Source organism: Dermacentor albipictus, chromosome 1 (genome assembly GCF_038994185.2).
Source record: "Dermacentor albipictus isolate Rhodes 1998 colony chromosome 1, USDA_Dalb.pri_finalv2, whole genome shotgun sequence".
NCBI lineage: Eukaryota > Metazoa > Arthropoda > Arachnida > Ixodida > Ixodidae > Dermacentor > Dermacentor albipictus.
In genome coordinates, this window is record NC_091821.1 from 67,477,253 (window position 1) to 67,501,383 (window position 24,131).

The 24,131-nt window shown below is 41.0% G+C and overlaps 1 protein-coding gene across 20 annotated transcripts in view; it reads right to left on the reverse strand.

Moving 5' to 3' along the window:
* Positions 1-24,131, reverse strand: part of CaMKII (Calcium/calmodulin-dependent protein kinase II) — a 255,507-nt gene that overhangs the window by 22,766 nt on the left and 208,610 nt on the right. For 5 of the 20 annotated variants that reach the window (XM_065438258.1, XM_065438256.1, XM_065438253.1 and 2 more), the window contains 6 exons: positions 22,312-22,401; positions 18,192-18,245; positions 4,996-5,127; positions 4,758-4,826; positions 4,095-4,127; positions 3,721-3,796 (listed from right to left, as the gene is read on the reverse strand). In XM_065438258.1, coding sequence (XP_065294330.1) covers positions 3,721-3,796; positions 4,095-4,127; positions 4,758-4,826; positions 4,996-5,127; positions 18,192-18,245; positions 22,312-22,401 — 454 coding nt within the window. The remainder of the gene's footprint in view (positions 1-3,720; positions 3,797-4,094; positions 4,128-4,757; positions 4,827-4,995; positions 5,128-18,191; positions 18,246-22,311; positions 22,402-24,131) is intronic. The other 15 variants (XM_065438274.1, XM_065438272.1, XM_065438273.1 and 12 more) reach the window with 9 other exon arrangements.

Below are 24,131 nucleotides of genomic sequence, written 5' to 3' on the forward strand. Positions count from 1 at the left end.
AGAGTTAATTAGCACATCAGTCATTTGTTATAAATTATATGTCTCTCTCTCTTTTTTGCATAAGGCCTACACAAAAGTTGATAATGCTAAACTAAGCAATTCAATAAGCAGTACCAGCTGTTTAAGCAACAACTGCCTCCTGTTATTACAAATGTGGTTCGGAGACAAAATAATTTTGTGGGTCAGAATTTGTTGAAGCAGTGGGCAACAGAAATTATCCAATAATCTATGAAAGACTTCTCATTAACTAAGTTTTACTAAGTGACTTTTTAAGCAACTCTAGTGCACATGTTGCAGTTGTGGAAATGAAGCCTGTCAATGCTCTGCAATAGGTTAATTAAGTAAGAATTCTGATACTAGCACTGTTATTCCACTGATTTTCCCAGAAAGCCATCCTTGAGCAATGCATGGTCAAACTATATGGGACACCAATGTAGGTCAAATACTTTGAAATTGGTGCTGTTCTTAGGATTCTCACTAAATGGACATGGCTTGAGCAGTGACTTGGTTCAATTTTTCAGTTGCAATACGTATGCTAAAGTTATTAAAGTTAACTCGTGAAAACTAATTAAATATCACATGGGCAATTTTAGTGTGGTTCCCCCCCCCCCCCCCCAATGTCTGCTGCTACTTTCAATTTTAACAAGCAAAACTATCAAGATATCGCACATCCCCATTTAGCAATAGGAGACAGTCATCGCTGAATCATCCTACATAATACTGCATATGACATCTTTCAAGCTGAACCATACTTCATAAATCTGATCAGGTACACATTTCACAGCAAAATCCACACAGCAACTTATACAATAGTGTATACAATCTGGAAGATTTCTTTTTTATTTTTCACAGAAAAGCAAGAGTTTCATCTCACGTCACAGGATCTGTTTAGATTTTTAAGCAATATAGTAATCGTAAATTGCTACCCCAACTGTAAAATACTAACAGGGATGGCACAGTGTACAGCTTCAGAATATACCTTGAGGCTATGATAGTAATAAAGGAATTGAAAGAAAGCCGTATTTCTTCATGCCACAAGTTCAATGCTTTCATCACAAATACTGAGTACAAACAGAACAGAGCAATACACAATAAAGAAATGAAAAAAAAAATTCCGAAAGTACAAAAATGCTTCAGATTCCACAGAATGTGGAAATTTATGTTATGCAAAGCTTTTTGCAAGTACTAGTTGGTTATTGAGCATAATTTAGTGTTACTAGACGGATGAACATGTTATGCAAGGGAAGGAATTGTGTGTGTGGCATGAGCATGTGTTTTGTGATGACAGCAGCAAGCCAATGATGACGGTGATGACACTAGTACGACAGTGATGACGTGATCACTGATTTGTTGTACTCTGTTGAAAAAAACATTATGGTGTTGGGTCGCAAAGGTCACAACTTGAATCTTGTGCGACGTTTATGCAGTGCAATGCAAACACCAGACCAAGTGGATGCACTGTGTGAGACATTGATGCAGTGATGAGACAAGGACTCAGGCAATATATGATGCTTGTCGAGAGAAGAATAATGATGAGAGATGTATGCCACATATATCTAAATATATTTCATATGGGTGTGTGAACAGTACTCGGGATTTCTAATACGAATAAAATAGTCCCTGCTATTCAAATCATATTTGATTTGAGAATTCACTCTTTGAATTTGCTGAATATTTATTTCCTTCGAATATGTAAGGGATAAAAACACTTATGGAAGTCTCAAGGGAGGCAAAACGATAGTAGTGAGAATTGCTCCAAATGGTCCTGCTGCAGGATTGCTGGGGTTGGTGCGCTGAGGCACCAGTTTCTGAGCAAATGCACAGGTCAGATAACTTCTGTTCAATAATTTCCATTCATTTAATAAGAATGCCTTGCAATCTATATGCAAATGTATTCTGGTTTATTATTTGACCTGTTTCATAATGTTTTCATACTTTTAAAACAATGTACGGGGCTGTATTACTATCACACTTCTCTCCACACAACACTGTACATGCATTTAGGTGACATGCTGTTTCCTTGTTTCATCATTGCTATTGACATGGTGTCCATCAGGTAACTGACAGCAGCAGTTTATCTTCTGCAAGCTCCTCAGTTGTCTGGGTGCCTAATTGTGAATTGTATTACGTGCATGTGACAATGCATATAAGCTCAATTCATATATTTACCAATTAAGCTCCATGGAAACTTCATGCTTTATGTCGCTTTAGATATTACAAAATATTGTACATTCGATGTGAATAAGAAATTTCACTATTCAAACAGTCCTTATATTTAAGCATTCTATACCACTTGTGTCCAGTGGCACATGCCAATTTGTACCCATTTCGAAGGATTGTATCTGTAACGCCAGAAAACGTGGATGCCAGAAGAACCACCAACTGCCCTTAGTTAAATGTTCCACTGGAGTGGTGTATTGCATTCCCATGTCATTTGGATGTTTTACGTCGGCGAAACTAGTCGCTGTGTCAATGACTGTTCAGGGAAACACGCTCACAAACTGAAAAAAAAAAAAAACTAGATGATAAATGCACATATTTAGTTGCACATGTTAGCAAGTGTACGGATTGTGTGGCCCAGTTGAAAGAGACGACGATTCTAGGAAAGAGCAGTGACAAGACCGTGCGCATCAGTTTAGAAGCCTACCACATTAGAAAATTTGGTACAGTGCTTTAGCACCCCTTCCCTTGCTCTCTTTGATGCTGAATTTGATCTTCGGGATGTGGCTATTGGGGGTTGAGATTGCAAAGAAAAATAATTCTTTGCGCTTTGTGGTGCTTGGTTGGCTGTACTGCACTTGCATTGTTGGCACGCTATCACTCTTGACATGTTTTCCCTCCTTCATTTCCCTTGCTTCACTCTGGCATATATAAGGTGTGCTATCCTTGCCAATAAAACCAGTTGTTAGTCAACGCTTTTGTGTACGTGTCTCCCTTGTGGTTGTCTGTTTGTGCTGTTACCCATATGTTTCAAGGCTCAAAACAACTGAAGTAAGCAAAGAATGCTATTTGCATTCATATCAGAAATCAAAGAAGGGGTTGAACATCGCATGCTATTCCATGAAAAGATCTGTGTGCCTTGGGCAGACCTATGAGCAGACATCTGTAAAGGCTTTATGTCACAATATACTGTTTGATTACCCAGAACAGAGTTGAGCTGGCTCACACTACATAGTCAAATTAGACCATGCTACCCACCTCATCATATGAAAAAACTCGGGCATGGAGCCAAATAATGCTTTGCATAACAAAACGGCAAATGGCAATGCAAGGCTGTAATTTGCCCATAAGTGTTTACTAGAACTCCTTTTCATTCACTAAACTTTTTTTTTTGTTATAACATGTATATATGTACTCCTTATTTGACGTTTAATAAAAAAACCTGCTTATGTTTTTGATAAGTGACCAAACATGTGTGGCTGAGGTATTTAAAGGCACAAACTGCAGTTAGAACCAACTAGCCTATTTTTATTAGAAGCCTTTTACAGAACACATTGTGTAGCTAGCATAAACTAGTGCTATCATACGAATCTTCCAATGATAGTGCATAAAACACATACAAGAACTGGATACAATATCCACTGCAGTAATGCTTAATTATAGCAAATTCATTTTTAAAAGTATCTCCTAAATCAAATTTGACTAATGCATGCTTTAAACTTGTGGGTACTGAATTCTAAGAAAGGTAGCATAAATAGAGCAAGAGGAAGCCATACTCACGTGTAAGTTTCGTAGTCTCCACTATTGATGGATTCAATGAGTTGTTCAGTGAGCTTCACAATCTCTTGCTTGCGAGCTGCAAAGTGTTGGTCAAAAACTTGCTTCTTCAAACACGAGAAATGGAGAACATCTCGCACTCGAAACCCAATGCAGAATTCATATCAGTTTTGACAATTGCTACTCAGCATTGCAGCAGATGTAAAAATGCTCAAGCTTGTTGAAGACAAAGTGACTAAGTTACTCAAGACAAACTTCACTAATGCTTCTTATGGAATAACTTTAGCATTACAAGCATAATTTGTGCACATAAAAGGTAATTAAGATACTAAGTGGTATGGTTCTGCAGAGCAAAATTGCATGTGAAGAATACTCACGATCAAGGGCAGAACCATTATTGTTCCTTATGGCTGACACCATAGAAAAAAAAAGAACAAAGACAGTTTAGAGGGTCATTAGGGAATTACTGTCAAACCAAGGACAGCAAACAGGCAATGGCTTCTTCTGAGGAAAGGTTAGAAAGATTAAAGGTAAGAAGAAAATCTGTGACCAGATGCAGCCAAGAAGCACTTCAAACCAATGAGACTACAGATGGTTAGCTCATGAAATTTTTCTCTAAGGCAACATGGTCAAAGCACTAATACTAAGTCCTTATGGCACACACTCCATGCAAAGTCTATACTAGTCACACCACAAAGCTGTCTATGCACAGTGACACTACACATACTCACAATACAAGCTCAGTGCAAGGGCATAGACAGAAGCAACAGCATATGGCCAACATTCACTCAAGCAAACAGTGAAACTTCCTCAGAAACACACAGGTGTACTGTGGAAGGCTTTATGGTTTATAGCAAACCTCAATTTTTTTTAAACCTTATATGAACAGAAGGGGGAAGAAAACGCTCTGCCACGTTAAATACTTGTGTTCGACACTAAGCATGAGCTCCATTTCAGCCGCTGTTTTCACTGACAAAGCATTAGATACCCCTTACTCTTGCAGCTGCCACAGTTTCAAAGAGATACGGTTTGAGACCCACCACATTTGACACCTTGGAAATTTCCACTGCAGAGTAATGTTTGTGCGCTTCCTGATCCCAAGTCTCCATCTGCCCGTGCACACATGCAAAATAAAGAACCATGCAAGGAGAAGGTGTGCTACCAGTTCAGATTAGTCACAAAGGGTGCCAGTGCTATTTAAGCATGGAAGACAAGTAAACAACATTCTAGCACTTGTCATTTGCATGAAGAGATTTATGATAAAGACCAAGGTCTCACCTGAAGCACTTAGAAAGGTGATAGTGGGCACACTGCATGTGGGGGAGGCTACTGCACTAGCTAAGTTTGCTACTTGTGCAATATCTTGCGTGCTTTTGGGATTCCCCTTGCTATCGAAGCATGGCGATTTAACTTTTTTTTTGGAAAAAAAGAGAACAAAAGGACACAGGCAAAAGAGTAAGCCATAGCAAGAGTGCACTGGTATGCCTTTCACTGTATCTGGCATGGAAGGTGCATGACACTACATTCAATAAAGCAAAAAAGAAAGTGCAATCTTAACCTAATCTTTAACTTCACTTGAATGAGTTAAGAGCTATAAATGGAGAAGTTCACTGCATTGGATCATGCAATAAGGTGCTTAACACACCACATGTACAGGTTTGTCTAAAACAATTATTTTTGGTGTAAACAGCCACAAAGAAAACACTAGCTCACACCTTTCTCTAAGCTCTGCCCATGCATGCACAAATTTTATCTCCATAAGTTGCTAAAATATTGACTACACCAACCTTAAGTGGTACTTAACTAAATAATTAGTTCCACTTGAGTGTTTAAATGTTTTGAATACTCATTTCAATTATGTTCATCGTGCAAAACAAACCTACACAATAAGTTTTGTTAAGCACCAGTAAGTCCAACTTCATCAATAATAAATGTGACTTGAAAAAATTCAGCTAATCATCATACAAGTGAAGTTTGTTCTAGACAGATTTGCTCATGAGGATCTGCACTGCAATTGTCTTTTTTATAGAAGCTGTCATGCTTTCCAAGTCAGGAACATTTTCCAGGCATCTGAAGTCAGTGATAAAACAAACAATAAGCAAATGCCAGCAGATGACAAAACATAAAAGCTAAAGCAGGCAGAGAAATTAGAGTAACAGTGCAGTGCGTGACATTGTTCCAATAGCCGATGATGACCAAAAGTGACATTCGTAACTTGGCTTCAGATTTTCCAGCATTCTTTTCATATAACAAATATTACAGGCAGACCTTTTTTTATGCTTATTTAATTTTCAAAGGTAGATGTGCTTTGGTGAGCTTCTATAAGAAAATGCAAAAAAAACATTGTTACTAGTGACCCATCAATTAGTGGTTCAAGAGACCAACAGGCATTGTCAAAAAGAAGTGAAGCATTCTTCTTAAATGACGTCCAGAAGGCTAACATCCATTCTCACCCTCAGTTTATTCGTATGACTAACATTATCTCTTGAGCATACTATGTTTAATGGTGATTCCTATAATAAGGGATAACAGAGCTATGAACTGGATACGAGGCCCCACAAGAGGATGCCTTGAAACAGGCAGCTTTTGTTAAGGAGCAATGACATGCTTTTCAGTCTGCCCCTGCATGTGCACCTTTACAAAGGATGTAGAAGAGAATGACGCACAGTCTTTGTTGAAAGCTTTGAAGCCACTGAAAATGCTACCAGACCTGTCACTGAACCGCATACTGGAATTTCAGCCTATCTTCCATTATTTTACCACATATGTGTGATTACAATGTGGGTCACATAGGTGGGTCACAGTGGTTATTCCCATTATGCAATTGTGCTGGTCTTTCCAGTGGTGTGCAAGCAACATCTTTGTGAAAGATCAATGGATGGGGGAAAAAAGTCTTGCTGCTTCTGATTGTGTGAGTTAGGGCAGCATCTCTCTGGATGCTAAAGAAATGCTAAAAGGAGCATAACTAACCAAGTAGGCTATGACATACTTGAGAATTGTGACAAGTTATCCATCGGTGGGTCATCTGAACCACCTTTACATGTGACCCAGTGGTGTGACATGTGGCACATAGGAATTAGGATTCAAGGATTGCTGCCATAACTGTGTTAAACCACTCTCCTGCCTAAATTCTCAGAGAAAGCACTATTAACCCTCCCAAACTTTAGAATGCAGGCCATAAGAGCCCTCACCAGCAACAGATACTGTCACTTGTGCAGTGGCTTCAAAACATTTGATACAGAATGCACAGGTTCCCAGGGGAGCACACATCATAAAGCGGTGGCTACAAGTGCACTGTTTCTACACCACTCATATATTAAAACACCCACCACGTTTCACAGTTGTCATTATTTTGTGTGCCTCCTCCATGCATGACAGCCTTGTGTTATGCCTTTGGGTAATTGATAGAAAAAAGTGGAGAGCGGGAAATAGTAATTTTTAACCACTCGATGAAATTTTTTACTAATAGAAGCTTTTTGCTGGTTTTTGGTTACGACTGGAAAGTCTGAAGCCCACTGATAACTTTGCTGTGTGACAAAGCAGGCCACCTTCATCAGTGCGGGCAAAACAGGCTGCCATCGTGTTACATCACAGGTGATCAACAAAGCAAGTTTTGCCACTAGTTTCAAGGTCTAACAAGAAAAGTGGGCATAGCAAGCAAAAATTTTTCTACACACATGCTTTCGAACCCTACAGTATGCAACTAAGAACCACATGCAAAAGGCAGAAAATCTAATACAAGAAAACAATGCGCAGCCAGCAGTAAATAATCAACCCTATAATACTGTCTCAAGAATCAGGCATAGGCTACAGTTAATCTCTTGACGGGCAGCTGTGTTATTTTTATTTAATCACTTGTGAGGGCATAGCTCATGCTCTACAAACAATTGACAGTTTGCAAAATTTTGTAAGTTTGCTTCTCTGAAAGATTTAATTAACTCCAACCCAAAAGTCTCATTACCACCCATAAGACTGAACGTTAGAAGGAAGGGGGAAAATAAAGAGGTTGGTAGAAGTGCACCGACCAGACTCCAATTATTGATGGTGTTGAGTGTCATATGGTAAGGAAGTGCTTCATTTACTTAAATTGTTCCCAAAGTAGAAAGGAGAAAGCAAAGAGCAAAGATTATCTTTATTTTACCCAAACCAGGAAGCAGTACTAACAGCAGCTTCAGAAGGGTACGAAAAGCACTTTTCTCGCTCAAGAGTGCTATTCCTGCCTGTGGCCTCCAAGACACCTGGTGACCATTCAGAGTTGGTACGAAAAAGGGGAGCATTTTAATTCTTTCCCCACCCAAAACAAATGTATTATCTTTCTAGAGGCTGCAGATTTTATTACCTTAAGGATGTTAGCTGATTGGCAGTACCAATAAGTCCAGTTGTAGCTTAATTCATCTTTTGTTTTGGTTGAATGCAATGCGGAAGTGATCAATTTAACAATCATTTAACATTATTTGTGAACTTTAGGATAAAGTACTAAAGTACAAAGATACAATAATCTCTTAGAAATCTGGAATTTGCCGAAAGATCATAATATGGGCAACGTTTTAACTTTTGCAAATTATTACCAATTAAAATTGTTCTCACTTTTGCTTGTCAATTAAGTTCATCATTGTTAGAAAATCTGTCATAAAACCTGACCTATCTGTTTTAAAACACTGGCACTACTTTGGTGAGCCAAATTATGCTGGCATATCTAGCCTATGAGTGCCAAATGTTTGTATTCTGCGACGTAGCGATTACATATGGCAAGGCTCAAATGATTTTATTATTTTTTTTTCAACTGGTTCATTCCTAAGAGGGACTAACCGGTCCTGATGGTGTTAAAAATGAAATGGTCTAATTGAAAATTCCAATGTTATTTTTCTACTTATTTTTTAACCCGGTATGTTAACGTCTCCTACATGTATTCATTAGGTGCTGAAGGGATTACAGCAAGGGCTAGTAGTAAAATTGTCAGTTTTCATTTCTGCTTAAAGATGCCTTGCAGTTGCTGCCACGTTGCATCATGGTTGCTACACTTGCTGCATTCATTGTTTGCGTACTGTGCCTTGGTAAGCACAAGTTATAAAGTTTTTGGGCCTGAGTGAAGGTGCAGACTCGAAATGCTCACATGTGTCACTTTATATGCAAAATTTGGCATGCTACTAGACCTCATTACTCTTCCAGCCATATGGATAATTTTCATCACCTCCTTCCTGCATGCATGCAATATCATGCTGCAAAGCAGAATAATGTGAATTACATCACGCAATTTGACTGTCAGCCACTAGCGCTATTGGTAAGCAATCTAATGATTAACTGAAGCACCACAAAAAAGCAGATTGGTGGTCCTTTCAATATTTTTGGAAAATAGCTAAATAATGCTGTGCTTTCGAATGTTTGTCATTCATGGTACACTGAAACTCTTCAGCACAAATTATTTTGCTTGCTTTTCCTATTACCTAGCACCCAATACTGCAAGAAAAAGTTGCACTACAGCATTCATTATTGTTTCATTGCTTGCTCTTCAGCAAACACTACCGTCCCTTGTAATGAGGTGAATTGTCTCGATGACTACACTAGTGTGTGTCTCACCATGAGAGTGGTGAATGATTTGTTTCACTGCACAATGTATCTTCAAATAGCATCGTAAGAATATGTAACAACTTGCATATTTCTGTTTTAAGTCCTCATGTCAATGCATATGCCTTGCACAAGATGCTATAGGTGCATATAGAAACTTTATAAATTCAGCAAGCTTTGCAAAATTTCTTGTCGATTCAGCATGTGCAATGTGCTGTGTCTCTTTTGCTTTTTTTTTGTGCTTCACAATGATGGGATAGCATGCACCTTAACTCAACAAAGAGAAGAAAAGATCATGAAGGCCTGGAATGCAAAAGAAAGGGGGGGGGGGAACTGACATGTTGCACAGCCCCCCTTCAAGCAGCATGAAAAAAGAAAAAAAAAAATCCCAGATTAATCTACAAACATTAATTTTGTGATAAACTGCAGCTATGTTGCTCTGCAAAGTCTTATTGTGCTTCCATCGAATGGTCAAAATAAATAACAAAATCCTTAAACGGCTGCCATGATGTTAGATAACACAACGCTGCATGAAGAAATGGAGCACTAAGGTGCTCAAGCTAGCGAACCTACCTGCTTTATGAGCGATTTTAACAATTGCTGTCCTCAATGTTTATCCATACAGTTTTTCCTATTTGAGACATCATGAAGACATGCAAATTCAGTGCATACATTTGTGATTAACTTTGTTTTTGTGGTCCCTTGCATTTTAGCGTCCATCATTAATACTTTGCAAATGAATGGTGCAGCTGCAAGCAGAGTATCAAACTGGAACTGAACCAAAAACAGAAAACCGATAAAGGTTATTTTTGCCCAAAAGAGAACTGAACCCGAAAGTTGCAATTTTTTACTTTTTTTCCCCCTTGGCACGAAACTGGAAAGAAAAAGTTTTCAGTTCAGGCTGCAGCCCAATACTCCCATGGCACACGATTTGTGGCCATCGCCACATGCGATGGAGCCCTACACCATGCCTGCAGCGTCACTACCCTCACTGCCGAGACGGCTGAAGAAGTGGCCATCGCCCTGGCCACTTTAGATCCCACCTGTCACACCATAGTGTGTGACTCTCGCTCAGCCATTACTAACTTCAACAAAGGGCGTATTTCTCCCCAAGCTCTTCGCATCCTCTGCCAGGCACCACACTCTAAAGACAGCATAATCTCCCTAACATGGATCCCGGCCCATGCGGGCCCTGTCCACCCACACCTCCCCAATCTCAACGAGGTTACCCACTCCATTGCGCGAGGCCTAGTCAACCGCGCCGGAGTCACTGGAGATGAGTTGGACACCAGGGACAGTCTGACAACTTATAACGATCTCGTTAAGGCCTTTTACCTCAGTCGCCGAATCTTCCCCCCGCCTCACCCAAAGTTCAGCCGGGCGCAGGCTACCACCCTGCGTCTACTACAAACAAACACGTACCCTTCACCCGCCCGCCTCCACTTTATATTTCCGGACGTCTACACTACCCCCAACTGCCGGTGCTGTGGAATTCACCCAGCTACGCTTCCGCATATGCTATGGGAGTGCCCAGCACAGTACACCCAGACTAACACCACGACTCTCTCGTCGAGGTTGCATGAGGCTCTGCGGAGCTCCACCCTCGACGACCAAACCTGGGCGACCCAGCACACCCGCGAAGCGGCGGCGAGGCAAGCCCTCGACGTCCCTTCGTGGGAGGCTTAGGCCCGGCCATCATAAAGTGCTGGTTCTACAATAAAAGTTTATTCCTCCTCCTGAGTTCAGGCTAGCCACATACTCTTGAGCTCCTCATCCACGCAGTGCCCACACTTGTGGGCCAACCATGTTGCCTCATTTGTAAACAAACACGAGCTTGCTGTCATATTTATAAGTGGCAGCACTGTTAATGCAGTTTTCAATGTGTCGAATTGGGAAGCAGGTGTTTTGGTAATACACCCATAAGAGTTTGAAATTGGTGACCGTCAAATAGTTCACCGGTGCCGGTAGACCTTTGTATAATCACTGAAATGAAAAAGCACTTCCTAGTTGGGCAGTTGCTTTTGATGACCACTGGCATGTAAACTGAAGTAGGTGCAATAGAAATGATGACTGCTTCTGACATATTGCTTCTTTTTTTTAACTACTATACAACCTCAAAAACAGAATGTGCACTTTATTCAGTATTTTCGTGCAGCTCCGAAGCACCATTGAGTTTTTCCACAAAGTTAATTTATACGGTTTTCCAGCAACCTTAATAAAAAACAAACATAAACTGATACAAACCTATTTAAACCATTATTTTTCGTTCTGGAGCTGAAGTGGAAATGAACCACTTTCACTGAACTAGAACAACAAATGTTTCAGTTTGACATTGGCTGCAAATATTCTTCAAGGTGGAATCTAGACTTTTTACTCCAGGTCTCGCAGCAGAAGACTCTCTCCTTGGTACTTTTTGTTTCATAATCGCTGCAATTTGAAGCCTTTGTTTTTACTTGCATAATTGTAAATGAAATCTGGCCTGCTGTCCAACTCCTCTTTGCACTAGAAATGTATGATGGAAGCTTGATCTTTCATTTGCTTGCTTTGAATGTACGTCACTAACAAGCTACTCATCATGCTTCTGATGGGACTGAAGGTGCTTCTATCCTTGCACCTCTTGAACAATTAGCCACGCATTTATCGAGAAATAGTTGCAAAAAAAAAAAGGAAGCTCAGAAACCAGGGTTGTGCGAATATCACAAATTTGTAATACGAATTGAATATTAATGCCCTTACGAACACCCTTATCACAAACACAATAAAAAGCAATGTTCACATTTTTAATTGAGTCCCTGGCAATGTCAGACTAGTCAGCTCTGCCAATGGAAATTTGCACACTACTCAATGAAGGAATGCAGTCAGTCTCTGCGCTGAACTGTTCCGATTCAGCACTAGAATCACCTTCAGAGACATAGAATTGGGTTGACTTATTTCTATATGATAAGTACAGCAAAAATTTCACGTTTTGATCTGCTGCAACCACCTAAAGCCCTTTTACTGCCAACTGTTCTGCTTGAACGTGCTGCCAACTTACAATTTATTCAAAATCTTATATGTTGAATCTTGCAACTTATTGAAGACTTGTTCGACGTCTTATATAAAGCCAAAATTATTAACCATGCTCACAGGGTCACTGGGAGTTGGCATTAGAGGTTAACAAAACAGAAAGACAAAAAAAATTATGCAGATCCCACACACTGAGGGAATCGATGTAAGTGAAGCTTCCTGTGCTGTTTGCGCTTATTGACAATATTGGGCAGTAATGGTGATGGCATACAACAGTCGTGAGGTGATGTTAAATGTTACCTTGCACACATCATTTGTATTTGTCGAAGTAGCACACAGAACACACAATGAGGTGTGTTCACTCTAGGTATTCTTGCACGTAGTTTGCAAGAAGGTAAGCACTACCACTGCCTCACATGGTGCATTGCATCAGGGCTGAAGCTTTGGTTTTCTGGATGGTTGCTTGCATAATGTCATCTTGACACTGCGGTGTTTTAATGCAGCTTTGGGTCTGCAAGCCCTACATCAGTTGTCGGCCTGATGAACAAACTTGCACAGTGTTTTTCAGAAATAACGGAAATGCGCCACACAATACTTTGAATTTCAGTTTTCCCAGTTTGTCTAGAACTTTAGCCATGTCTAGTAGTAGTGGTTCCTCTATTATGAGACTCCAAATAAGCCATGCTTACAGACAGCGCCTTTGCCCTCTCATGTGATCCTCTTGTGTATACAAGCTGCCATGAGCCAAGAGTACCAACATTGTTATTCAGCCGTTCTGTGATAGTGTTGGCTTCACCCCTCATCTGTCTCCTCTCTCTACTTCCTCTCTACCATTCTACCTATCTTTACTCTTGGCTGTTGCATGTGAGTACACGGGTAAGCAATGCTGCTTCTTCAATACTTTTGCGGATGAGTCACACGTAATTACAGCCATCCAGATGGCATTGTGTTAATGGCCAGGGAGTTCTAAAGGGCATTCTGGCAACAGCCAGGTAGCTCGAGAGGACAATGTGGTGATGCCCAGGGAGTTCTCGTTGGACAGGTCTCATGGACTCCTCGCCTGTGAGTCTGCCATGTACATTATAGTACATGCTCCCAACCAACCCCCGACGCAGTGTGCCAGAGAGCAGTCGCACAAAGGAGCAGAAAAATCAAAGGAAGAGGCAAAGAAAGCTTTGTTTTAAAAAATTAACCTGGAAAATGATGTTTGATTGGAAGAAACTTTCTTGTGCATGACACGTGACTGAAAAGGGTTGAAACAGTTCTAAACAAGAACCAAAAAGAGCAATACATGTCTTGTTCTTACAATTGCCAGGATAACATTAATGAAACCAGATACATAATTTGTGCCGTGGCACAGCAACCCAGCAAGAAGGAAGTTGAGAAGCATGTAAATTACTAACTGCATATGTGAGGTGGGCGATTGGTCTCACTGTTTATGTGAAACATGACAGCTTAACCTTTTATGCTTGTTCATACCTTCATTCAGGTGCAAAAACTACACAATGAAAGTTAATCAGACCATGATATTCAAGAAATTAACAAATAGATGCAATGGCCATGAAGGAGCCGAGAGGCAGGTGCAAGCTAAGGTATATTGAACAAGTCCCCGAGATAAATACTTTAATGCACATAACTTTGTTGCAATTGTTCCAATTACTGGGAGAGTGAAAGGATGACTGAATGTCTGTAGATCTTTAGCTTAGAGTAACAGTTCATGTGTTTATAGTAGTATTTCAATTGAAATTCCTCAGTTGAATAACTGCCAATCATGTGAGCGATTTCTGCAGTTTGAGAAGGAAAAGTTTCCAGGTAACACTGAGCTTAGTGCCACACATTACTACCCCCCTCCTCCTCTGGCTTCTGGATTGGATTGGCGTGGCTCGCTACATGCTTGCGTGCGCTTTTCCGAGCGCAGATTGGTATGCGCCTGGTTTTTGCACTAGGCTTTTATAGAATCGCTCGTCGCTGCTTTCCTTTCCTCTGGATTGATTCGGCATGGCTTGGTGCAGGCGCACAGACTTGGTATGTGCCTGCTTTTTGCACTGGGCTTTCAAGACATCGCTCCCTGCTCAAGCTTATATATAAAGACGAAGTGAACGTCGCTTAGCGTGGAAGTGCTCCGCTGCGGGCGTACTGTCTATATAAGTGCGCAGCAATGCCGGGAAACATTCATACAAAAGCAAAGCATCAGAAAACTGCAATTTATTTTCCATTACTTTGTCATGTACCCTCACACTGGGTAGCACTGAGCGATCGCTTCTAACAAACTCAGAAATGAGTCTTTGCAGCGCGTGTGGCCATTATAATTGACTCCCACCACAGCCATGTGAGGTGAGACTCCAGCAGCGGTGCAGTTACCCTGCAGCCGGCGGAGGACGTGGCGCTTCACTTTCTGCCAATAACGCCCGTGATCGGGTCCACAAAGTTCCCGCTGTGGTTTACTGTTTCCCATTGCAGAGGGGGGCTCGCTCCGTTAGCATCCACTAAGTTCGGGATGCAGTTGTATGTGGCCCATCATCACTGTGGATGGCACTGTGGATGGCCCCAGTTCAACGTTAGCTGCAATAATGGGGCCTAGCGTCGCCGCATCTCATTGGTCGACCTTGAATAGTCGTAGCTCCCCGGTGGTCATGCAGATCATACCTGTGTGATGGTCCCATGGTCCCGATTTCATGGTCCTCCCGTGGTCCACGATCTGCAATGCCGTCATAATTTTGGCGGCTTGGCGGAATGTTGTCGCCCGTCATCAGGTGGCCTCAATTGTATTTTCGCTTGCCATGAAGGAGGAATTCATCAATTGCACAATCCTCCCGGGGCCACCGAGTGGGGGTCGCGCGAGCAGCTGGTCCCGCACGACCTCACGGGCGTTCACACACAAAAACAGTTGGCAGCGGCTTAGCTTGGCTATGCCAGGATATATGTAGCGAAAGCTAAGGCCATGGTTGGCCTTGGTTAATCTTGATTGCAAGTCCAGGTTAGTTTGGTTGTTTAGCTATGTTGTGGCATTTAGCCAGTCGTTCGGCGCGCTGTTCGTCTGTTTCCTGGGCGATTCGTTTCCTCTTCATCTCATTCCGATGTCGATTCCAGGCCTCTTGTTTATCAGAATTGTCACCGTCCATACTGCCGCCTCAACTGTGATTGCGGCACACGTGAGCTTTCCTTTTCAATCCTCCGACATGTCAGGCATGCGACGCAGCTGGCGAAATGAGCGGAGGCGAGCGCAACAACGAGGCACACGATGTGATGTCATGTGCCTCCTCGGAGCACGGCCACGGCGAAATCGCAAGTTCGCAGCCAGTAAAGCTTTCGCTTTACAAATAGAAAGTTATTGGCAGAAAGTGAAGCGCCACCTCCTCCACCGGCTGCAGGGTAACTGCACCGCTGCTGGAGTCGCACCTCACATGGCTGTGGTGGGAGTCAATTATAATGGCCACACGCGCTGCAACGACTCATTTCTGCGTTTTTTAGAAGTGATCGCTTGGCGCTACCCAGTGTGAGGGTACCATGACATAGTAATGGAAAATAAAGTGCAGTTTTCTGACCCTTTGCATTTGTATGAATGTTTCCTGGCATTGCTGCGCGCTTACATAGATGGTACACCCGCGGCGCAGCACTACCGCACTAAGCGACATTCACTTCATCTTTATATATAAGCGTGAGCAGCAAGCGATGTGTTGAAAGCCCAGTGCAAAAAGCAGGTGCACACCAAGTCTGTGCGCCTGCACCAAGCCACACCAAATCAATCCAGAGGAAAGGAAAGCAGTGAATAGCGATCGTATAAAAGCCTAGTGCAAAAACCAGGCACACACCAATCTGTGCTCGAAAAAGCGATCATATAACAGCCTACTGCAGAAACCAGGCGCACACCAATCTGCGCTCGGAAAAGCATGCACAAGCACGTAGCAAGCCACACCAATCCAATCCAGAAGCCAAAGGATGGGGGAGGGGAGTAATGTGTGACACTAAGCTCAGTATTACGAAGTTTGCATTCACCCAACTGTAGCATTATGCTTCTTAGGAAACCCACAAGGGTCCTTAGGAAGAAATTTAATAAGCTGGAAAAAATGTATCACAGTTCAGGAATCCAACTCGTGACAATTATCCCAGAGGCCAGTCACTATCTAGTGAGCTAACCAGAAATATAGAAGCTGATATTTCAAGGATAGATTACATTGAAGCTGGAAATGTTTAATAAAATTAGTTCCACAAAACTGACAAACTGGAGGCACCACAACCTCGTCTTATCTGAACTTTATGCTATTTCTGTCATTCCTTTTGCATTTGTCTTCATGTAAAGTTAAAAACAAATTTTAAGAATAATTAGCAGCACTTCAAAAGGGTCGGAAAGCACCACTAAAGGCATGAGGGTCAGAATGCATTTCCCTCTAATCTTTTAGAGTATAAATACTAATGAGGCATCTGTAAAGAAACTTGGTAAGATTTCCATCCTGCAGGTCAGCTTACTTCACAGAATTTTGCAGTGTCAACAGATACATAACTTCAGGGATACTTCAGGGATACTTCAGGATGTCAAGTAGAATACAATTCACTGCTAGTAAAGAATGAAATTTAAAAGTGGCTTTGTAAACATTTTAAAGCACTTACACCAAAGCATAATTGGCTGCTATATTACCAGTACTGCTGCTACACAGAATTTACAACTACATTGCATGCTGAAACAGGAACTAGTTAACTGGATAAGGTGACAGAGTACAGGTAAGCAGGAAACATACGTCAAATACTTGCACTTGACCAAGAACGTGTGCACTCTAGATATTACCACCAGACCTTCATCACCTTCAGTCAAGCTATTATTTTCCCACTGAAGGGGCACTGCAACACTTTCTAACATGGTAAAAAACATTCATGATCTGTTGACATTGCTACCATGAACATGCGAGCCAAATATCGTTCCACCATATGAAGCAAGGAGTTACACAATCCCGCATAAAAGATTGCTCTCTTCCCCCTCCCACCCCCCACCCTCCCCCTCTTCTCTTGCTGCTGTCAGTGACACAAAAGCCAACTTCGCACACACATGCATTCCCCTCCAGTCTTCTAGGAAACAGCGGTTGGTTGCACCACTTTTTTGTTGCTCTCAGGCACCTTTGTCAGATGCCAACCTTGAAGGTTTGCCATGTGTGCACCGTATATAAAAAGGAGCAATAGGTAAGGCACTGCTATCGGCACTGGCCCAGTTGAGAGGAAATGCAGGGTTGAGGGGGAATGAGAGTAAACACTGTGGTATTTTAAATCTACTTTATTAGTAGGTCCTACTCAAAAAAATTTTTTTCGGGAATATATTAATTGAAAGGCATCACACTTATTCTGTTGTTTTTCAGGTTTGAAAAGGTGTTGCAGAGCCCCTTTATGACTTGCAAAAATGCCACGCTTTTCTTTGGCACCTCATATTACTGAATACAATAAAATGGATGAAATGGTATGGTAAAAACGCACTATATCTTCATTTTATGTGCTAAACAATAACGCCATTTTGAACCTACGGCCTTCTTTTTTTAGGTATTCAGCTAAGTCCAGTTGTCAAGAAGCAGCAATTATGTAGAGTGATACAATCAAGGATATCTTGGACACTAAGCAAGCTTCAGTATTTACAACCGTAGGGATGCACACCTTTTATTCCCTGTACAACATGCAGAACCCAGCAGTATTTCGAGCTCCAATGCACCAAACTAGCAACAGTGTACACACCACTAAGCAAAGCACATCACCACATCACCACAATACACAAACACAACCATGACCTTCAGTGCTGGTTTAGCAAGGTGTTTGCAGCGCACACCAGAAAAACCCAAGCAAGAAGGTAAGCAAGAAAGAGAAAGAAAGGAAGAAAAAAAAAAGACAGCTTTGTGAGGCCAGTCAAGAAGGTACTCCCTGCCTACCTTGGTCCACCTGAATAACCGTTTTACTTCGTTCAGGTGCAGCGTGGACGTTGTCTAAAAAGAATGGGAGAGACAGCGGGAGAAGAAGGAGAACAAAAGAAAGAAACAAAAGACAGGGATGTGTGAGCAGAGGCAAAAACAGACAGCGCAAGTGCTCACCAACCATGCAGTTTAGTGGGCATTAATTTGAGATAGCAAGATAATCCTCAGCCCTGTCTGTTATTTACAGTAACAAACAAGACTAACATGCAATGAGTACCTGTATGAGCATTTCCTGATGGCACTATGACACTAGCAAATATGTTAATGCACCTGAAACATCTTACATACTTGCCATATGCATCAGAATAAAGGTATTAAACCCTGCAGCAGGACTTGAACATGTGAGACCATGTAGTAGAGGAAGCCAATTGTTAGATTGCATGCAGACCATATCCTGTACTTTAATGCTCTCTATTCTCAAAAAGTAACCCTATGCTTAGTAATGAAAACAAACATGCATTAGCTGCTTTTACAGAATCTAGTTTACACAGCAACTGCAATATGGAAGGCAACTTATCAGTACATTTCAACAGCTAAATGTGAGCTTGCCAAAAGCAACCTCACATTATGCAAGTTGTCAAGCTTGCAAAACTTTGTGAAGGATTTTGTGCTACTTAGGCAACAAAGCTGTGAATTGTCATGAATACATTTAGCCTGCCCTGAACAGTTTTCTGGTGTTATCGCAGTTAAAAAGATATCAATGTGAACTAAGAAGAATACGCTGGCTGGCATACTGCATGTTTGTTGACCCTTGAAATGTGCAATTTCAGCACACAGCACAGCTATAGACCTATACCTTATTTTCCAGCAGTGACAGTGGCTAAAGTAGTTAAACATTAGCATTCTTGCCCTAAAGCAAAATAAAAAAAACGCTGAGCTTTGCCACAGCATTTGCTGGAAAACAAATGCCCCATTTGTGGCATGCTCCAAAATGCCTTATGTGCCCCAAGCAATGTGCTCTCACCGCTTCTAGACACTGACTGAAAACCCCTTCCAAGAGTCTCCAGGACCACAGAAGACAAACAAGACAATATCAAAAGAAAAAAATAAACTGTTTGACAGCCCTGCACAGCAACAGCCACAAATCATGCAATAATGTGAAAAAATTACACAAAGTGCACCACTGCAAGTATGACGAAAAAATTGCCACAAACATCACCAACACCAATACAAAACTATTGGAGTGGTAAAACAGATCCATAGCACCAGACAACAGTCCAGAAACGAACAGCTAGTGTGACCAGAGGTACCTCTGATGGTGTGTGTGCCACCCTGTGCATTTTAGCAAACCACTTGAGATTGTCAGCTGGAGCAAGCCTGTCTGTGCAAACTATTGAGAAAAAGTATACTCAAGATAGTAGCTGCAATGCTGTCAGCATGATAGAAATGAACCGTTTCACAAAAAAAAAAGACCACATGAAAAATTCCATGATGGATAGAACTTCAAATATGGATTCTGCACCAAAATGATCAAAAGCACTGTTGCAACAAAATGACAAGCAAAAAGTTTTGCAAAACTGTGGCAATAAGAGTCAAGCATGAATACAAAAGCTCAATGTCCAATGTTCAAAACCCACTTCGGAGAAAGAAAGGAACCGTAAATTATGTCAAGCTGCACTCCTGTGGTGAAAAAAGCGGAAAATTAAAACACGAGATTTTTACCACACATTCTGTATACTTTCCCATATTGCCCTTCATTGAGATCTGATATTGTCTGCAATTAGCAGGGCTAGCTTGCTCAGTAATGTAGACTTTATATTCTTGTTTTTACTTCATGCTACAGTACTACTGTAGGATGTAATTATTCACTCGTTTCAGTCCATGACTATGGGTCAACCCACATTTTAGTCCAGAACTTCTTGTCCTACACTCTAGCAAATATGGTATAGTGTAGTAAAAGTGATAGGAAAAATTCTGCATGTAACAAAGCAAAATTGTATTTGCAAGATGACTGATACGATGACGATTATTCAAATGTCAATGGATATCTGTGCATGATAACTAAAGAGTGATGACAGTAACACTCGTCACATGGGATGGCTAGCTCATGCTGAACCTGCTTGCATTAAGTATTGTACATCATTGAAAGACTTTACGTTTGCCAAGAAATTATACAGTAGATCGACAGTGCATGTAGTAATTAGATGTAGTAATAACTGATACAACAAAATCATTAAATTGTTCTACCAAAAGCTGTACACTGTGAACCATTATCCAGAAAAAACATATACCTCAGTGTAAAAATGAAAGCCAGTGTCCTTCCACTTATGATATAAGAATGCTTTACTGCAAAAAGTAATTACTACCACAGACTTCTGTCACCACTGTAAAGTTTTTTAAATTTCACCATGCATTGCTGGAGCTAAAAGCAATTCAAAATCAGCACAAATTCACAATTTTTTACAGCTACTAATTTTTCTGCAAGTAAAACAGCTTTATTATACTATGTTAACAAACTATTTTGTTTAAAATACTAAAGCTCCATCAGAGGCACTAAGAGTAGCAAGCAGATTGTTGTAATGCAACATTTCATAAAGGTCAACTCAACACATTCATAGAAGTTTCAATTAAAACTTGAGCAGCCTATTGTGGTTTCATAAAATGTACTTCTCTCTTAAGCCAAAATTTAAGTGTAAAGTTTACATAATTTTTTTTTACTTACAGAATGACATAAGCCAGGGAAAAAAAAGGTTAACATTGCAGTAAACAAGAAACCACAACCCAAATCAAATTAGATCTGCCAAAGCCAATTCCACAAAGTAATGCTCCCAATACACCAGAACTGTACTCTACATTGTCCATAAGGCTGGTAGCACTGCCTATCACATGAATGGTTCACATACAGGCAAAGGACTCCCTGCCCGCTGTCAGCCACAGGTTTACTTGCCCATCAGCTTCTCCACTCACACCCTGACACTGTTAGTGCATCAATGCACGGCGGCAGTTATAAAAGGCTAGCTGCCTCTAAAACTTCTTCACATTACATTAGCAGAATGTCAGCTGTTTTGTGAACTATGGAAACAAAACCTGTAACTGGCAGTATCAGCACATATATTTTGCACTTGTACAGTTTCGAACATTTTAATAAGTATGGTTGCAATGGGCCAAAGCAAAGCAAGAAATGTAATGCAGCTTCATGTTGTTAGTATAGCCTCAACTTTCATGAAATATGCAGCACATCAGTGATAATAAATTGCAAGGGACACTTATCAGGACTAGTTATAAAGTGTTAATTTTATGGCAAGAACAAAATTATCAGATAGGGAAAAAGGATTATTCCACTGAAGGATGAGGCATATTGTATGAAAAGTAGATTAAACAACAAATATTTTTATTTAAAGCTTAAGTGTTTAATAAGCTGCCTTCAGAATTTATTGTAGAAAAAATAGGGAGGTCCTTTACACTTACACTTACACTTTACACTTATCTAAATGGAGCTATTTACAATACATGACAAATGTTAAGGGCCCACACGAAGTAGAAACGAAATCACACTGCCTACCAAGACAAAACCTTTCAGCTCCCCCTTCCTCAGTGTGTTTACTGTTTTCGTCAAGTTCGCTGAAAGCAACTTTAATAAACATTTGGATGCAGCCTAAATCTAGTTAAAGCTATCAAGATCATGTTCAGCCTACAAGTGGGAGGAGGCTTCATGACTAAAAAAAAGACAGACAAATGAGAAAACCCATGACTATCAGGAAGGCTAGGGATCACAAGAAAGCAATTAGTGTAACACGAACTATTGTAACATCTACCCAGTGCATGAAAACTAGTGCTCATGACCCTGCACAGATTCTGGGGGGATGTGCAAGTTTTTTTAGTCTAGCTAAATGAACTCTCATTCTCAGAGGTCTCTTTTATGGAATATGTACTCCACAATTCACCGAGAACATAGACGCACCTGCATCATTTGTACACTATTGAACTAGTTCAAATAAAAGACAAGTATTTCTGTGCCCTCGAAGTGCCAAAGTTTATGAACAAAGACTACGTCTAATTTTGCAAAGCAGTCTAGCCAGGACCGTGTCATCATTTTTCAGTGTTAAGAGTGATAAAAAGTAAGCCAAAGCCAGCAAACCTTTCACATCATCATCCTCAATAGTGGTGCTGCTGTCAGTTGATTCCTTCACCTGGGAGCCTTCACCCTTTTTGGTCATGATGCTTCGACCTAAAACAGCACATCAAGTTCACTAAGAGTTCAGCCAAGCATATTGACAGTGTCGGTGTGCTATGGCAGTAATTCCTAGTCACTGGTTCCAGAGTGGTCAGGTAGCACCTTTGCAAGCTGGCAGCAAAGGCCAGAAGCACCTCTGATAACAGCATGCACAAGTTTAACAGGTTTCACAATTGGTTGACAAAATAAACGTTAAAGGTGCTATGTTGTTTAAAAAGGTTAAACAATAAAACTCATAAGCTTATAGTTACAAGACACCCGATATGTCCACATTTTATCATAAGCTTAATAGACAGCTATTAATGAAAAAGGTTTAACTAAATGATGGAAGAGGTAAAGAAGTTAAATTCAGATTGGCTTATCACCAACATGTCATATGTGAAATATTAGATGCAGTCAGCTTTTGATAGATGTAAAAATAAGTAACTGTTAATAGTAAACATCTATAAGTAGTGAAACACCCTAGGTGCTGCTTCCATGCTACATTTCCAAAGGGAAAAAAAAGTGCATCCAAGGAATATAAAAAAAATGTCACACCTCAGCACAGTAATGTGGAAGGTAGCTGGTCTATGCATCAGAAAAGCTATAATGCTATAGCAACTATGCTTAGCTCAAGGCAGCATACCCCCACCTCATATAAGCTGTTATATTCTACATGTGTCCACTAGCAAATTTAGACATTATAGCACTTGGCAACAGCAGGTTAAATAGCAGGTTTTCAAAACTTATAAAATGTAAGCTAAATTGGAAGAAGTACATTTTTACATGCTTCAAAAAAATAAGCACGTTGCCACAAATGAGAAGGTTAATTTACATTATCAGGTCATGCTTAGCACAAGCATGTCATTTTTGGCATCTACAATTTGGCAAAGTATGCCAGAAAAACAATATTCCTAAAGCTAAGCTACACATTCATGCAAGCAAATACTATTATTCTAGCACACTATATTAGACAGCAAACTTATGTGCAGTAACATTACGAGTGGAACATCATATACAAAGCTTCTGTTACCATACAGAAAAGTGAATGAAAACAAGAGCTGCTGTTCAAAATTGCAATAAAAGTTGGAGATGCATGAGGCAACTTTCACAACATTTATAACATTTTGCAAATTATGCCAAGATATATTAGGGTAATTCCACAGCATTAAGAAATTGTGTTATGGTTTCCTTTTCTTATATGACAGTAGACATTCGCGTTACCAACTGACGTGCCATGGTTATGCTTATGAGAAAAACAACATATTTTTAGAGCGCAGCTCTTTGGCGTCCGTTCCTGGGTTTCGCGTCGCCGTCGGCGTTGTCGTCGGCCTCGTAACCAGCTCCGCCCCCCTTTCATCCCCCCAGCGCTAGCAGCGACCGACTGATACCGCTGGATGCCGCTGACGCCGCTAGAGAGTCAAGATAACGTGACTGCATAGAACACCATCGCCGCCATGCAGAAAGAGGAGGAAAGGGTCCCCCCCCCCTGTTCTTGTGTGGCGGATAGGGTGCTCTTCAGTTGCCGACGCGCCGGTTATTTCACGTAGGCCCCGGCACGTCGACGAATACGTGACCACCTTCCCACGGCTAGACATGGTTCTTAGCGCTGCGGAAGCGAGGGTACCATATTGTTTGTGTCGGCATCGGCGGCGTTGTCCCTGAAACCAACTCCGCAGCTGGGGTTGACTCACTATCGGCGTCAGCGGCATCAGTCAGTCGCTGCTATCTCTTCCCTCCTCCCT